Raw genomic sequence first — 18,201 nt, 5'->3', positions numbered from 1 at the left:
GACTACTTTCTGTCACGTTAGTTATTATTAGTATATGTATTGCAGTAAATGAAATATAATGTCGAAAGAGTCTTCATGGACCCCAGTGTTACCAATTTGTGTGAGGAATGTTTCCCTGTGAACAAACTGCTTTGCAGACGAGCTCAAATCACACAAGAAATCTGAGTGACAGCACCAAGACAGATGATGACTGGGAGGTGTCTGAAGCCGCAGGGCGGCAGTGTATAATTATGCTCAGGACTCCGGGGCAGCGGGTTCGGGAATGCTGCTGGGCCTTGGTCCACTTGGATCTCAGCCCAAAGCCGCTCTCTATCTGCCCCACTCGAAAACTTCCTCTCTCAGTCACCAAGGGCAGGGCTGCAAACGCTTGCAGGAAACTTTACACTCGCCGGACGCCTCCGCTCACACTCTTTCTCTCTCCATAAAGTGTCAGTCACAGATTGGGATACAACAGATAGGCACGCATGTTCATATTTACAACCATAAACAAAAGAGGAGTGGAGGGGGCTGTGAAGCTCTAAACCAGGAGGCGCTCATTAAGTCGTGTTCCTGGGCTCTCCTCTTGTGATTGGTGTCTGCCTTCATTAGCTGTGACAAACTCTGATTGATCGCACTCGCTCAGTGACTTTGGCCGAGACGCTTTCAAGGACAAGTGGCGTCTACGCCGGACTTATGCACGCGACTGGCTAACATACGGACAGCTAAGTTTGGTGTCACTCGAATAGTGTGAGGGTAAAAATCACAATTGATGTGTAACTCACCTCCCCGTTTCTTCGATAACAGGAGCAGGACAGAGAAGGAATGTATCTTCTATTCCGGCTGGTCTCTCATCTGCAGTAAAATGAAGGTTCAATATCAGTTTAGTTTTTTTTGCAGACAAGGAATATGTTCTCGCTATGCTTATACTGTACAGTAAAAAAAATCCAAAGTTAAGGATAGCTGAGGTTTCACAATTTTGTATTTGGCCAACATTTTGGTAAAAAATAAAAAATAAACTTCAAAGTTGTCCCCCTTGTAGACACTCAGGTACGGTGACAAAATTTTCAAAAACAAAACCCGGGATGCTACAATTTCGCTAAAAATAATATATACAATAAATTTCACCAAATTTAATCGCTAGTCAATCTTCTAGAGGGGAGCAATCGCTAATGCTAAATGCTATCTTGGCTGACTGTTTAACACCGCTAAACAAGTCAATGCATTCGTCTTTATCCAACTTTTTTTGCTCGCTTCCGACAGCTGTTGGAAGCTGTTGGCTATGCAGTTTACCTCACATTGGTCACAGATTGTAAAATTGGAAATATACCATTAGAAAGCTCAGCTTGCATTGTCTGACCAGCGAGTGGCAATTGCAGTAGGTAGGGCTACATTTCCCATGATTCTTAGACACAAAAGCAGGAAGTTTTAGTTCCGGTCAACGCCTGCTCCCAATTAGATGCGGATGTGAATGAGAACAGAAACATGAATTTTGAAGTAAATAGGAAGGAATTTAACGGTTGAATTCCCTTTAAATGGGTTTATCGTATGAATCACAATGACAACTGTGTGATTGACATACACATGGCAAAAAACGGGACACCGGGATGGGACGGGACGTGTAATATCAGGACAAAACAATGAGGTTGGTGAAACCCGACGGGATCTGCGACTCAACGCTAAAAAAACGAGACTGTCCTGATCAAAATATAACATGAAACCTATTTAAAAAAAAAAAAGGGCCAACTGATTATTTCTATTTTCATAGTTTCCAATGGGAAAATATGTACACGGGTTGATCCCTTTGTTTGTAGTTTTGGATATATGAACACGTTTTGATGCTTGTCACACACAAAAAAAAAAAAACGTTTAAAAAGGGGAAATAATATACTGTACTGTATAGCAATACAATTTGAACTAAATGTGCTAAATGTATGCACAATCTGACATTGACATCAGGTTGATTATTAAATAAAAGGTCAATATTGATTTGTCGTTTTTGCAGGTGAAAGCTCATTAAGTCACAAATTATTTCTGTATTCCTTCTTGCATTCCCAGCCATGATCTGGACTTGGAGTGCGTCTGCCCCCACAACTTACCTACAGTGTGTGTGTCATTTAGTTTGAAGCTGCAGCGGACCTGGTCGATGTTTCTTGCATGGAGAAAGCCGTTTCCTCTTACCACCACCTGAAAGCTCTCTAAGAGACAAACACTACCGTCATTTGATTTCATACACAACAACAACATGAAGGAATTTTTTTTTGTAAGAGAAGAAGTAAACAGTCAGCAACTTAGTTTTCATAAGACTCAGGATCAAAGGGAAGTGATCACCATTATGTTGCGTGCTTACAGCCATTTCCTGCATGCCTCATTACGGTTGGTTTATATTCGTGCGTAAAGTCCATAACATGCTCCAATGGTGCTAATGCTAAAAGTGCTCCTATTCCAAAATATCTTGGTATGGACTATTGTGTGTGCGCTTGCCATGAGGCGTGTGTGCATGGTGCGTGTGCGTCTATGACCTTTACTTTCCCTCGGGCGCTGTTAAAGTGCACTGACAGGGCCTTGCCAGCATATGCCGCAGTGTCTATGTGGCTGCTTCTCAGCATATGCTGGCGAGCGGGAAGAAAACACTTGGTTAAAAAACATGCCTGCGGGGCTGACAACAGCACAGCGCTGTCAAAGTGGGTCTGACCTTACCTATGGCACAACACATGACGTCTGCTCATGTTGTGTGTTCGTGTGGATGTGGCTTGTACTTTTTTTTTTTTGTGCATTTTCCTTAGCCAACTATAAGCATATAGTGTGTTTGCACTCTGACTGTGCACCTCTAGCCTCCTCCCGGCTAATTGAAATGAACATCGGTCACACCTTTAACATTTAAAAACGCCACCGTGAAGATCACTGCATTAAAAACACAGTAGGGTGACACTACCTTTTGAAAGGTCACACCAGCCACTACACAAGTCTCTGCTGCAAATCTAGACATATTTAGTTAGATGTTCTAATGTTGATGGTTTATACATATTGTAGGTGTGTCAGGCGATTCATTTAAAAAAAAAAATGGAATTAATCGCATGACTTCGTTAGTTAACTCACGATTAATCACAAATGTTATAACTGTTCTAAATGTACAATAAAATATTATATTAATAATGTAAGTTTTCATACTCTTAACATAAAGGTGGAAACAAATGTTAAACTAATAGATATATGGCTGCATCTTTTAGTCATCGATACAATAATTTCATAATAAACCATAAAATTGAGTTAAAATTAAAATAATGTACTGCACTGTAAAAAATGAGTGCGATATTGATTTGTTTGTTGAGGTAATTTTTCTGCCACTAGATGGCATAATTGCATTTGTAAGACATTGGTGACAGCTCAGTGCATTTTTCTTTTCAAATTAAGAGCTATCAAATCTTTAACATTAAGTAATTTTTGAAATTCTGTATTTTTTTTAAATTGTAATATACAACTTGACCCCAGTCTCCACAAATATATGCATTAATTTATTATTAAATTTATTACTGCTTAATTTTGACGTGGACGTGTCCGCTGCGTTGCCAGGACAGGCTTTCCAGGTAAGGGGCGGTCATTAATCACACGTTAAAAAGGCATTAAAATTAGTGCCGTTAAAGAAGCTTTAAATTAACTCAAAATGAACACACTCATTTTGACACCCCTAATATATTGATCTGATTCCTATTTCATTGAATAGAAAGGCAATTTCGTGAACATTTATGTTGTAGTGCAATTTGCTTTTTGCCTACATTTTATGTACTATATTTTTACAAATAGTGGATAAGAAAGTCAAATTTTGTACAAATGTTTGATAAGATCTTGAATGCTACCTAGTACTGGCAGCATATAACGAGTATGGAGAAACGTAGCGAAATAGCAAGAGCCGAGGAAGATGATTGACAGAACTAATAGGCCGCAGAGATTCCCACAGCTTAAACTTGGACGCATACAATGTTGTGGCGTGATCACATATCAGAGTCTACTGGAAATGAGATGCTGTCTCCACATAAGATCTTTATTACTACACACAAACCTCTTATATAACATGTATTAGGTTTACAGTTTCCTTCACGAGTCATTTTTTGCACGTTTGTAGTGTGAACAATAGCATCTATGATCTAACTTCTTTATTTCTCTGATTGAAAAAGGGAGGCCTTCATTTCGAGGGTGGTGTTTCTCTAAACTAAATGACGCAGCTAGTGACTAATTAGGACTGCATGCTGTAAAGTGAGGTCACACTAAATACTTGCCACTTTGAAAAACACATACAGTATATTTTTTACTATATTGAAACTCTACTAAAAAATACATCCAGCATCTTAATTTATACATGCCAAGAAGCCAAAAGTTCCTCAGTTGAGCTATGAGGACACACAAACACAATGCATGTAATACAATATATTTATTTCCTGTTTTGCTTATTCTCCTCTTGGGCTCTGTTTTAAGTTTGGACCACAACAACCAGAGGCATCATTGAGCTAGCAATTGTACCAGAGCCCTGAATTATACTTAACACTGTGATTTATAACACAGTAACAGTCACAGACTGTCTGTCTGAATACAGCAACTGGAGGTCTTGACATTAATGATGTCTTATGCTTGGTTCCTTGCCTGATACCAAACGGCACGTTGTAGCCGAGTCTCCTGAGAATTTTATGCATTTTGTTTTTTTTACTATAATGTGAAGCAGTGATCCCCAACTTTTTCTGTACCACGGACCGGTTTCATGTCTGACAATATTTTCACGGCCCAATCTAAAGGTTTAGCTGATAAAAACAAAATAAAATGACAAGAAAAAAACTGGTATTTTCTCTATAATAATAATAATGAACGTAAATCTACAGTGTAGTCATGTGCAACTTTATTAACGGTGTCCGTAACGTCGCACCAACAACAGAACATCACATGAGCAACATCGTTTCTGCCCCAAAACAATGCAACACACTCTGGTCGCTATGGTAGCGTTTAAACATACCTTCAAAATAAGACACAACACAAAAACAAAGTGCATGAAAATACTCGCTAATCACAGCAGCAGTGAATCAGTGGGAGCCCTGAGCTTGTTTTGCTGCAACGAGACGGTCCCATCTTGGGGTTATGGGAGACAATGATACCCGAAGTGTGCTACTTAGGTCCAGTCTGGTCCGTAATTTGGTTTTGGTTGCCGTCGCTGCAGAAAACCCAGCTTCACACAGATACAATGTCGGAAATGGCAACAGGGTTTTCAGTGCTGTTGTGGCGATCTCGGTTTTGAAGGCTTCATCGCCTCATTAGAAAGCCGGTCACCGCATATTACGCACAGCGGGCTTGGTGCGTGGGAATCGCCCCTGGTGATAAATCCATATTTTAAATACGATTCTTGATACTGCCTGTTAAAGGCAGCTTTCCCTTTTTTAGAGGGTCCAGGTTCCTCTTCTGTCCCTTCATTGGACCGTTTCCCCTTCGCAAAGAAACTTTTTAAAGAAGTTAGTTTTTTGCTCATTTTGCTAGCTTGGAATTAAATTTAGCGTGACGTATCATGTGACGTGTGGTGTAGCGGCCTTGAAGTGCGTCAAGTGAGACGGATGTAACAGACAGAATCCGGCCACTTTTCAAAATAAAACATTCTTTTCGAAAAAAAATTAAAATAATGCAATTTTTTTTCTTTCGGTACCAAATGACCCACGGCCCGGTACCGGGGCCGCGTCCCGGTGGTTGGGGACCACTGATGTAAACAACACCTTGTAAGGTTATTTCAGCAAGCAGCTTTTTGGGTCAAAAATAACAAAAAAAAAATCATCACTTCATCGCCAAAAATAGCAACACATTTTGCATGACATAACAAACCTCACATCAACGATTAATCCTAAATTCACTTTTTTCTATTATGGCTTTTTAAACACCTCCGAAAAAGTGTGATATGATGGCATTCTTTTTGTCATTAAAATGTAAATACTGCGATGAATAAGGTGTATTAAGTGTATTATCACATAGAGATGATATTAGCCTCTACACAGACTTTCTGTCACATGCAGTGGCAGGCTAAAAGGTTAACGCTGTCACAATCATGGTGGGCCTGGACTGGTGGCGCCCTGCTGAGTTGTACCATGCATATGCTGCTGCCTGCCACCCTGGCCACATGTCCATGTCCATCTTCACCTGAATGTTTGACGAGCATTAATGTGACTGTCCACAATAGACACGCGTGTTTTTTTGTTGTTGGTTGTTGTTATGCGGAGAAAGTGGGGTAAAGCTTGTCCGAATGGCGGCCCTTCAATCACGTTAGTGCGACGGGACAGCGAAGGGCAGGGCGGGGGCCACGCAGGAAGGAATGACGGGGAGGAACGGGTCAGACGCTAATGAAAGCAGCAATCTCTGCTGTCATGTTAGATCTCAGGTTCAACGTTCTCCTTGTGTGTCGGTGTGTGTGTGGAATCACTGCTGTCATGTCTGATAGTATGGCCCAATGTTCACTGTCCAGTCTGATGGCCTGTTTGCAGGCAGCTCAGCCTGGTCACTTCACATCAGTGTGAGGGACTTGTATGTGTGTGTGTGTGTGTGTGTGCGTGTGCTGAAAGAGCAACTATACATGTTAAAAAGCCTGACTTGCGTACACGGAGACAAAAGCATTGATGCAATATGTTGGGAGGTGGTTATAAGATGCTGACCAGTGCTAGACAATCACATTATCTTGTGTCACGCTACAGCAATATTATGCATGTAAGCGCACATATTGTTTCTACATGGCTTCATTTAATAACAAAGGATGCACACTGGAGTAATAAGCTCAGCGCATTATAGTGGCTGTCCTTCATTAATTAGGCCAGAGTCAAGTTTTGGTTGGAGTGAGTTTCTTAGTTCACTGACCATTAGACTGCTCATCAATCGAATAACAAATGAGGCTGTTGGAAAATATTTGGGAACATTGCGGCTGATAAATTGGCAACAAACCAGAGATAATTATCACACGAGGACACTGATTATTGTCCTTCTCGTTGCTCTAATTATATTACAGCCTCTAATTTCCTCTTCACTTAACCATAAATAAAAGCAAATGACATTCTTGGCAATTTTGTAAATGTAGGTGGTTGAGTAGTATAGGCAGTGACTGTATTCTATTTTAATTTACTCTACAGTTATTATAGGATTGCTAAAACAACAAAACCAATAATGCACAGTACTGTACTTTCCATTTTTTTAACCCTCCTGTTATATTGGGGGGTCAGAATGACCCACTTTTAAGTTAAAGAACAAATATTAGCTTTTAGCTTTCAAACTTGGCACCAACAGACGATAAATGGTTCATTTTGACATATTTGCAATGAACACAGTTAAGAAGTAGCGATAAGAATGTTTCTCTTGATGCTTTCGGAACAACCGGGTCAAACTGACCCATTTTAAGAGTGAAAGCGTATCAACAATTCTTCATCGACAGACAATTAAAATAGTTCACTTTGGCATATTTTTATTTAAAATGTTTATCAGAATGCCTAATTTGGAACAATAAACATCGTTTGGGTCAAATTGACCCATTTTAAAGTTCAAAAACTACAAATTAGTAGTTTTTTGCTATGAAACTTCTCTATTAAAATGGTTAACTTTGACGTGTTTTCAATTAAATGTTAATTATTTATCAGAATGATTATGGAACATTAAACACAGCCCGGGTCAAATTGACCCATTTTAAAGTTAAAGATACAAATGAGTAGTTTTTTCCTATGTTGCAAAAACACATGAATGGTGCAGCTTGGTCACATCCTCAGTGAAGAACGGAAACTTCTCATAAATAAAAATGATTAACTTTGACAATTAAAAAAAAAAAGAAAATCGGAATGATTTTAGAACATTAAACAGCCCGGGTCAAAACGACCCACTTTAAAGTTTAAGAACTTCAAATTAGTAGTTTTTTGTAATGAACCTTCATCAACAGACAGTTTAAATGTCTCAATTTGAAATATTTGCATTGATAACTGTTAATCGTGCGGTATAATTCATTATCAGGGCGCTTTTGGAACATTAAACATAGCCCGGGTCAAAGTCACCCTTTTCAAAGTTCAAGAACTACTAGTAGTAATACTAGTAGTATTTCATGCTGAAACTTAAGTTGGTAAAAAAATGTTCATTTGAAATATTTGCCATGAAATCATTTAATAATGATTATTGTGATGCATTTTTATTCATTAAAATATAGCCTGGGTCAAATTGACCCAGAAACATTATTGCTGTTCAAGAGAAACCGACCTAACAGGAAGGTTAAAAAAAAATCTCATAATTGATGATTTTCTCCATTGGTCATCCTTGAGAGCAAGGCTGCAAATGCACTCTCCTAAGTGATTCCTAATAAGGTCATGCCAAAGCTCATCCGTCCCGTGGATTCACATAGAGGCTCCTGCACCACCTCATTTGGCATTTTTTTCCAACTTTACCTCATCAAAGTGGTATCCAAAGGCCAGCCATGCAAAGATGGGAGAAGAGACCCAAGTAGAGGTTGAAGGAGCCAGAGTGGCTATTCAGCATATATGAAGTGGCAAACTAGGCCAGGGAGCAAGCCATGCTTAAAGATTCATGGCTAATTCGTCGGACCAACTCCGATTCCTCCTCCTCCCCTTTTGGCCCACATGCTGTGGCCAAGCGACTATGCTAATCTCCCCCGGCCGTGAATGACAATACGCTGTGTGTCACTGCGCGGCCATAAGCGTCTGTGCGATTACTCAACTTCACCGTCCGCTCCAGAGGCTTTGGATGACTGTCGTCTGACACAATCACACCCACACATTACTGCTTCAAAGTCTTAACGAGGAAACCTTGCTCACCGCACAGCCCTTACCTCCTGCGCACACACTGGACGGCTCAGCTGCGAGGATCTCAATGCAGGACTTCTTGATGATCTAAAGCACAAGACAGTTTGCTGAGATAATGCAATTTAGTGTGTTTCTTTGTGTATTTGTATGCTTGTGTGTATTACCGAGTCAATGATTCCCCTGAGCGCTTGGAAGCCCCCCCACACAGGAAACACATGTTCCATAGTGTCTGCAATGGTCGCAAGCTAAAAAAAACATGCACACACAGACAATGTTGTGTTTGCTTTGTTGCATGTTTATAAACATTGGCTTCGCTTCTGTGCTTCCTACCTGGGTCTGATTAAACTCTTTGACCCCTACACAGTAAACAATGGCTCCCATAGACCTGGCCCTTTGAGCCTGTGAGGATGGAACACATAAACAGAACAAATGTAGAGAAGCCAAAAGAGTCACCAGCTGTGTTGCTGTGACTTGCAAGACCTGAAAAAGCCATTAGAACGGGGAACGCTCTACGCGCAAAAAAAAAAGGAAAAAAAGGAGGGTTGGTTACAGCATTGACATCTATTGAGTATTGAATCATGAACGTTAGCATAGCAAGTAAAAATGACTTTCAAAACTGGAAAACCTTTGCACTCACAAACTTGAGGCTATAGTTTCGCTCCCCGGATGACCCCCCCACCCCCAAAAAACAAAAAAATCTTTCTGAAAAGTAGTAGCAGTATAATATTTGCTACTCCTCATCCCATATTACCTCTCGCTGAGCTGTGTCAAACTGCCACTCGTTCAGTTCCCCGTCAGTCAACGCGATGATAACACTGGCTGTCCCTGTGAAGCACGCAAAATTCAAGGCCTGTGAAGCAATGTACTTGTGTCTAACGAAGATTGGCAGTAGAAAGAGTCTACCTTGGTTTTCTTGATATATCTGTGCATTTGCCTGCCAACACAGAGACATAATTAGTCTGAATATTATATTAGTCCGTTCAGTTGTGCTGTTTGTAGATAATGAATTAAAACATTTTCCAATTTGTCCCTACCATTTCCAGGCCAAGGTTCATAAATGTGTCTCCTCCAGCAATGACACTTTTTAGAGCTCTGAGCCCTCCAGTGATGGCCTCCCTGACGGGTACAAAAAAGAAGCATCAGCAAAAATCACGCCAGAAGGAATATGAAAAACTTCAAAGAAATATTCCCAGTGAAACAAATGTAAATCTCTAGGGTAGAGAGAAATTCCAGCAGAGTAGTAGATGTGTGCGCTCATAAGAGGGATTTTGACACCAGGTGAAGCGTGCAAATCAAATCACAATTTTTACAGACAAATGACTACCATTGATCTTTTCAGCGTCTTTAAGTCACTTCTTGCTGTTATGTTTTAGTTGATTTATATAATGCAATTATTCTTGTTTACATAGGTTTTCCCTTGTCTTCGTTCGCTTTAACTACTTCTGCAAAACGTTTCTCTGAACTTTCATATTTGAAATAAACACGGATAATAAGGGTTGTATGATAAAGACAAATGTATAATGGACTCATTTGTTTACAATATTAAATTTGCTATGTGCAAAAAGAAGATTTTTTGGAAAGGCCTCTGTTGCCATCCATCCATCCATCATTTACCGCTTATCCGGGTTCGGGTCGCGGGGGAAGCAGCTTTAGCAGGGAAGCCCAGATTTCCCTCTCCCCAGCCACTTCAACCAGCTCCTCCGACGGGACCCCAAGGCGTTCCCAGGCCAGCCTAGAGACATAGTCTCTCCAGCATGTCCTGGGTGGTCCCCAGGGCCTCCCGCCGGTAGGACATGCCCGGAACACATCTCCAGGGAGGCGTCCAGGAGGCATCCGAACCAGATGCCCGAGTCACCTCAACTGGTTCCTCTCACCCACAGCTCGTGACCATAGGTGAGGGTAGGAACGTAGATCGACCGGTAAATCGAGAGCTTTGCCTTTCGGCTCAGCTCCTTCTTTACCACAACGAAGAAGGAGCTCTGTTGCCATGCGTTACTATTAATTGTAGTCAAGAAATAATTTTGATGCAATGAGATTAAATTTTAAATTACTTTTCAATTTTCACATCACAAATACAGTAGTCTTTACTGTGGGGAATATATTTGTTGTTTTGTGATACTGCATATATTGACCTTATTCTCATTTTTTTGTATGACTTTATACCACCATTTATATTATTAATGTTAGTTTGGTGTAAAAGAATAGTATGAAAATACACTTTAAATTATAATTAGAATGTAGTTCTTACAATTTCCTGCAAAATGATGTACGGTATATTTGAGTCTGTGGTGCAGCTAGTTATTTCTTATAATGTCATGAGGCAGTGATGAGGCTTTTTGCTTTGGCTATATTTTGAAAAAAAAAAGAAGCTTTGTCTGTGTAATGACAGAAAAAAATGGCTTAAGAGTGAAACTTGTGGTCAACAGGAGAATGACTTCAGCAGAAACGGGATGTGGCGCTCTGCAGCCTCTGAGCATTCCATCAGATAAAAGCCAAAGGGTCGATGATTTTTTTTTTTTTAAATCCTTAAAAAGCAGGAATGTAATTTGGACCTGCACCCAAAACATAATGGACTCTAGAATTTGGACTACACGCTACATTCAATTTATCATGAAAATCTGCTTGGTATTTTCCACATAAATGTCATAAACAAAAGTCACAAAAAACTCCTGGGACAGAGATAGAGCTAAACATGCAATACAGATGTGTCCTGCATCTTTACCTGTTCTCAGTTAACTTCATGATGATTTTGCCATGCGTGGAGAACACGATGAAGGACATTCTCAACATGGGACTATGAACACACAATTGTTTGCCATTTACATTTTCAAGTCTCAAATTTGACACATTCCATAAATGACATTAACATTTTTTGTTAGGTATTTCAACTGACTTTCCTACAGTCAAGCCACTGTAAGACTTTCCACTGCTTGGCAAATATTGAACAATAATTAGTGCACCTGATAAATTTCTCTGCCAGCTGCTCCACAAAAGAGTAAATCTCGATCCAGTGATGCTTCACACTTCCAGATCTGCAAAAGCAGAAAATGCAGATTTGGCAGCGATTTAGATTGTTTCGATTAATTGTGTATTGTATTTGGAAAACAAAACCAACAGTCAGATATTCATATTTTGAAACACCTCCAATGAAACCTAAAACCACAATAATAATTCATAGAAACCAATGGAGAAATGCAACTTCAGAGCAAATGTAAAAAAAACTTTGTTAGCATTAGCATGTTGCTATTTTGTATCATGCAAGAGTGGTCGTATGCTCGGAATATGTCTCTGTGGCCACATTCCATTATGTTGCACTGTAACCTGTTAGCCTTGCTGCTTAGCCTGCTACATGCTTCTACTGTTTACATCACCATCTCCTTAATGAAGCCCAGTCCCGGGGGTGCTGCTAATGGGGGCTAATTGCTGTTGGGCCAGAGGGTTGAGGTTAGACTGGGACAGATGCAGCAGCCCGTAGCAGTGAACATGTAGCGGGCAGCTGGCCTGTGTGTGTCCATGCGCAAGAGTGTGAATGCCCGTTTGGTTGTTTGTGTGTGGCAGTGAGGGGAACAGATGGTGATGAGCACAGGCAGTCGAACAACAGGTTGAGGGAGAGAAAAGGCAGCAACATGAACAACAGCGGGGTGCACGAATAGCACTCAGCGGGGGTGGGGGGTGAAGGGGTTGCAATGACATCAAACAGCAGACATGGACAGAGGGTGAAAGTTTGAAGAGTGGAACAGGTTTGTAAAAGGAAATAAAGTCGGAGCTGTTTGGATTCATGATGCCTTTCTTTAGTTCCACCCATTTAACCAGTCACTTCCTGCTCCACTTATCCTTTTTGTAGACGGAGGACATGATAAAGGTTCCAGGAGGGGTCTGCTAGGGACACAGTCTTCACAATACCATATAAGGTTTTCAAAGTTCTCCTTCAGTTTTAGGATTCCAAATTGGCTCAAATAAACAGGAGAGAGATTTATAGGCAGTCATCTCTACTGGTAGTTAGTGCCATTTGGACTGTAAAGTAAAATCTAAGCACTACTTACTTTTAGCTTCTCAAAAGTCAGGGTTGATGTAGTTAATGCAAGTATGCTATACTATACAATACAATATGAACACCTTTATGCAAAGACGTGTCGTGTAAGTGTGGTGTCCCGTTCCCACCACTAGAGAGACTATGGAGAGGAGTGTAGAGATGGGAAGTAGAAAAGAGTACAAAGCAAAAGGTGGAGTAGTAATACTACTCACGTGCTTCTTTTTGGAACACAACAGTAAGTCAGTGTTCTAAAATGTAGTTGAAACCGTGAAGTGTTAGAATTCAGAATTTCACCAAAAATCTGAAAGTATAATCAAACTTTCAACTCTGAACTGCTGTTATTGCATGAAGCCTCAGCTTTGGTTAGCATTGTGTTCACATCTCTGGTGTTTTATGTTGTGTGTTAGGCTATGTTAGCATTAAGCTAGCAGATGTTCCAAGTTATGTGGCTGTTTTAGATACGCAATGCATAATTTTCTTAGTTTTACGTTAAAATTAGCAGTGAAGTTAATCTGGGAGTGGCAGAAGAAAAATTTCTGTTTGGAAGAGTATGTCAAGTCAAAGTGCTGCTTGTTGAAAAGTAAGTTAGGTTGAGTTTGCTGCCACCATTGAGCTCTCTCTCTATCTTTCTCTCTCTCTCTCTCATCCGCTGCCATTGATGGCTATAGATGCCATTTTATAGGGTAGGTAATGAATGGTAGCTCTAATTTTTAGCAAAAAAAAACAAACATCTGCTGAGCTATTATTCATACTTCTAAAGAGTTCTAAATTTGTAAATCAAGGTACCACTGTACTTTACCCAGTATCACTTGTTCAGTTTTTAAAATTATTATTATTATTATTATTTAGGTTTTACAATGGTAAAAAAAAAAACAAATAGGAATGTCATAAAGTCAGATACACCTTCAGCAGTTGTATTCATTTTTTTATAGGGTAAAAATACAGCTAATTAAATTTCTTAGAGAGCAACATTCTGACCATGGAACCGATTATTGCTTATTGCATTACTTTCTTCTGGAAATGTTATTACAAAATCAGAACAAATCGCAGGTTGACCAGTGTTGTAGAATGGATTGAATTCGACATTTTTGGGTGCACTGTAATGTCTGGCACTAATCCCATATTCTCTCTCTACATGCTCTAATTCTTCTGAAAGCTCCAGTTTCACATGATTGCCATCAAATTTTCATCTGAGATACAAATCCTTACTCTTCTACACATATTCTTATGTACTTTACACTAAGAAAGCTGACAAAGTATTCATTCTTCAGCACACAACTCCACCACAACCTCCCAATTTTTTTTATTTGTGGGTTACAAAGGAAATAGTCAGCCTGCTATTTAGTGTAGGTCAGACATTGAGTGGAGGAATGCAGGGAGCTGATGATCTTTTTTTTTTTTTAATTCTGTCCATCTAGATCTATTCTCTCGACATGCAGGACGCCGTAGTGCTTTCCCACTGAGGTGTTGCTGAATGGGTCACAGTGTGGCATTGAAGATGGGGAAAAGGCCAATAAGTTGATTTAAAAGGGGAAAAAAAAGACAAAAAAGAGCAGCAGCTTCCCGGAGGCCTGTGGAGACATGCAGAGGTCCAAGCACTGGGAGAGCTGGCCATGCATGACGCACACTCCTCGGGCTCCTCTTAAACTTTCGGAAGCAAAGGGTAAAGAGTGAAGAGCAGCTGACAGATGTTGCCGTGGACACCCCAAAGAGTGAAATGTCATTCAAAGTGTGGACTTCACAGCTCCTATGAGTGTGAGTACAAGGGAAACTGAGGACATGTGACAACAAGCTACACAAATCACTAGATGCTGAAACTAAATTGATTCAAAACCTATGATTTACTCTGAACAAATGTGGGCATAACATTTTATCAGGTCACATTTTTTTTAAGCCTTAATCGTTCTCTGGTCTGCTTGTAGCACGTTTTGACATGTCTAATCACTCTGCAGCCATGTGCATCATTTTGCAGTTGGAGCCTAGAAATGACAAAAATGTCAATTATCATGTCTGAGCAGCGCCCAATGTCCACACTGTCGGATGCACATTTGTACAGTAAATTACACAACAAGTGCAGTAGACTGGCAACAACATCTTAAGTGAACATTTAACCTAAAGAAAAATGTTCACAAAATAACATGGCTCTATAATGGTAGACAGCACAGCTGAGTGAGTGTAAAAACTAGCGTATCTTGATTTTTGTGCCAGTGCAAGCTTCGTTTAGCGTGTTTGGGAATTTGGTAGAAGGCTCCGCGCCATGCTTGGCGTTCTGGCATTACCAAGATCGTTTCCTTTGACACGCCCCTGCCACATCTGACGATTTTAGTGGCTGAAAGTAAACTGAACTTTGTGCCTGTTGGAACCAGCGGTGATCTGAGTTTGCCTTAGCCAACATTACATCATCAACTAGTGGAGGTCTGCTTGCAGTTCCTTATAAACAAACTTTGCAAGCTTCGACCTTCTGCGTGAGTTCCAGTGGGTCAAATTTTGGTATCACAGTGCCTTAATTGCGCTGAATATAAAGGGAACGACAGATAATGACGTTGGTTGGTTGGGAATCAAGTCGGCTGTGTTCACGCCCACAATGGCGCAAACCAACTGCGCTAGTCTCCCAAAATAGTAATACCAAAAGAAAACTTCACCCATGCGCTCGGTTAGAATGCACTTTGCGTGAGACATTGCTGGGGTTTGTTTTCAACTTTTTAATCGGGGGTCCCTAAACATGGTGACTGTGGCCACTAGGTCAGCCCCAAGGGCCACATGTATAGACCGTAGGCCTGTTCTAAGAATAGCTCACCTGTGATGGGACATTGTGATTTACTATGAAGCATTTAGAAGGGTCATTTAAAAATGTTAACCATTCAAAGGCTGTACCACACCTCTTGCTAAAAGTCAGCTGGATAGCCTCCAGCAAAATGTATGGATGGACTCTTACAGGGTTTCTGCAAGTATCATCAAATCTAATTTATGGCTTTTTAATGTTGTTTTTTAATTCAATTTAAAACTAATTTAATTCCAACGCTCTGCTGCCTATAAACACATGGGCACACATACTGTACGGTATACAATATATACATACAGTGATACATGCATATACTGTTTGTATATTAGGGCTGTCAGTCAATTACAATTTGCAATTGTAATTAATTGCATGATTTAACTTGTGATTAATTGTAAATGAATAGATTTTTTACATCTGCTCAAAATATACAATGAATGAAATATTTTTTTTCAAGTTTTTCAGACTAATGTTAACATAAAAGTGGCAAAATATCGTTACTTGTGATGTCAAAGTTAAAGCGTTAACTAATTAATTAATCACAAAAAATGATCGCATTAATCATGTATTAACGCAGATTAATCACACTATTAATTTTGTCCACAGATTATCCTTTAGCTGACAGCGGATGGTTACGTTAAAGGTAGCACAGGGTGTGTTTGAGCAATAAACATTACAACATGCATTAAAATAAATCTTTTAATACATGTTTGTGTATGACATTCAGAATACTTTTTCATGTCAAAATATTGGGCTCATTTCCCCCCCATTTTTAATTATGCAAGTAATTAACTGATTAGAAAAAGAGGAGAATGAGCGTGTGCAGTGTGTCAAAAAATGTGGAAGACGTCCAAAGAATTAACACATAACAGGTACTCTTCAAATTTGGCGGCCACATTTTTTTGATAAAAAAAAGCCTTTTTAATTAAGCGATTAATCGTGATTAATCAAAATTCTAAGATGTGATTAATTTGATTGAAAATTGTAATCGTTTGCCAGCTCTAATGGTTACTAAATGTGGTTGTATTACTGTATCATTGATACAGTAGTTTTATGATAAGGAATTCCTAATGTTACCGTTAGTTACTGTTAAAAGTAGTGCATTGAGTCATAGATTTGTGCTGAGGTAGTTTTCTGCCACTTGGGAGCATTAGTGTTTCATGTTGGATGTTAGTTACAGGACCATTACATTTTTATTTTCTAATTGAGAGCAATTGGTGTTTGGAAGATGAAGCAAATGTGGACTCCAGGTCATTTTATTCAACATTGCTAAATTGTATTATAATGGCTCTTTTACACAACGTTGTATGTAAATCTGATCAACTGTTGAAATGGCTGGCTGCAGCTGTGTCCGCCAGACAGGCAGGCAGGGAGGAGTCTTCAGCCTGAAACTGAATCCTGCCTGGCCCAGCCCACATCCCATGGCTCTGCTTGCTCTGTTTGCCTCGCCGCTATGAACCGGGCCAGTAGACCGGGCCAAAAGAACCACACGGATCAAATAAATAAGTAAATAAATAAATAAGTAGGATGTGGGGGGATGGGTTGAGAGACAAACAAACATCAAGTCTGTGCAACGCATGACCGCAGTAATCTTGACCATGCACGGCCGAGTGCATTGTTTGGAGTCTTTGTCATCGTTTAAGAATCTAAACGAGGGGATTTCCAAGTTCGGCTCAACTATCTCCTATAGTTCTTATTTGTACAAACGCCGAAGCACCAGGCCGGTGCGCCACGCGTTCCCAGCCTACGAGGCGGTTGCGCGGCAAAGTGCAGCCGTGAGAAAGTAACAAAAGCCATAAATAATAAGCGACACTCACTTGTCCAGGACAAAGTAGAGGTCGAAGGCGCCCTGGCAGGACCTTTCCTCCCCCTCCTCCTCCTCCTCCTCCTGCTGTTGCACTCCTTTCACCGACACATGGAGGAGGAAAAGTCCCAGCAAAAGCGAAGCGAGGAGCGTGTGGATGCGCCTCCTCGCCATCTTTCCCCGCTTGCGTTCGAACTTTCCAGCAACAGCGCCGCCACTCACGGCAAATCTTCACATTGTCCCTCCGACATCCGCTAATACATGATCGACGTGTCTCAAGTTGCTTTCTGCTCAGTGTGGCCACGTCGTGTCGCTCCGCACAGGCGTTGACTGGAAGCCGGCCTCCTAAGAGGCTGGGGTGGGGAAAAAGAAGCATGAGGCTCTTGGACAGGATGGAGGAGAGGAGCGACACCCGAGGAGAGACTCCAAACTCCACTTCGCAATGAAATAGAATAGTGATTAAATCATCTCAACTCACCATACTTTATTTATCCCTGGAGGAATTCTGGTGTTTTACAGCGACTCATAATAAAATAAAATAAAAATATAAATAACCTCAATGCGGGGACGGCAAAGCAACAGGTGTAAAATATGTCCATATAAATAAATAGAAACAATTACAAAATGGCGCAATTCTAGCCTAAATGTGCTGCGTAAGCTTATCTAAAAATCATTTTTTATACGCAGTAGTCAGTGCAGCATCAATTTGAATTGTGATGCAGTAAATGCGCATTAGAGTGTATAACACAAACATTAGTAATTCATTCGAAACTACACAAGCTAAACATATATTCTTAATAAA

At 40.3% G+C, this 18,201-nt stretch overlaps 1 protein-coding gene across 4 annotated transcripts in view; it reads right to left on the bottom strand.

Moving 5' to 3' along the window:
* antxr1d (ANTXR cell adhesion molecule 1d) overlaps positions 1 to 17,989 on the bottom strand; it is a 33,354-nt gene extending 15,365 nt beyond the window's left edge. For 2 of the 4 annotated variants that reach the window (XR_013296168.1, XM_077581705.1), the window contains exons 1-12: positions 17,878 to 17,989; positions 17,413 to 17,752; positions 11,744 to 11,815; positions 11,506 to 11,577; positions 9,818 to 9,899; positions 9,687 to 9,717; positions 9,535 to 9,608; positions 9,114 to 9,182; positions 8,948 to 9,028; positions 8,810 to 8,870; positions 2,076 to 2,174; positions 762 to 831 (exon numbers count right to left, since the gene is read on the bottom strand). Coding sequence is in view for 3 of the 4 variants with exons in the window: in XM_077581705.1 (XP_077437831.1) it covers positions 762 to 831; positions 2,076 to 2,174; positions 8,810 to 8,870; positions 8,948 to 9,028; positions 9,114 to 9,182; positions 9,535 to 9,608; positions 9,687 to 9,717; positions 9,818 to 9,899; positions 11,506 to 11,577; positions 11,744 to 11,815; positions 17,413 to 17,573 (872 nt within the window). In the remaining variant the exon portion in view is untranslated. Of the gene's footprint in view, positions 1 to 761; positions 832 to 2,075; positions 2,175 to 8,809; positions 8,871 to 8,947; positions 9,029 to 9,113; positions 9,183 to 9,534; positions 9,609 to 9,686; positions 9,718 to 9,817; positions 9,900 to 11,505; positions 11,578 to 11,743; positions 11,816 to 17,412; positions 17,784 to 17,877 lie in introns of those variants that run through there. The other 2 variants (XM_077581703.1, XM_077581704.1) reach the window with 2 other exon arrangements.
* Positions 17,990 to 18,201: the final 212 nt, after the last annotated feature.

The sequence above is a fragment of the Vanacampus margaritifer genome, chromosome 12, assembly GCF_051991255.1.
Source record: "Vanacampus margaritifer isolate UIUO_Vmar chromosome 12, RoL_Vmar_1.0, whole genome shotgun sequence".
Taxonomy (NCBI): Eukaryota; Metazoa; Chordata; class Actinopteri; order Syngnathiformes; family Syngnathidae; genus Vanacampus; species Vanacampus margaritifer.
The sequence above is the reverse complement of the archived record's forward strand: the minus strand, read 5'-3'. Positions and strand labels throughout refer to the sequence as shown.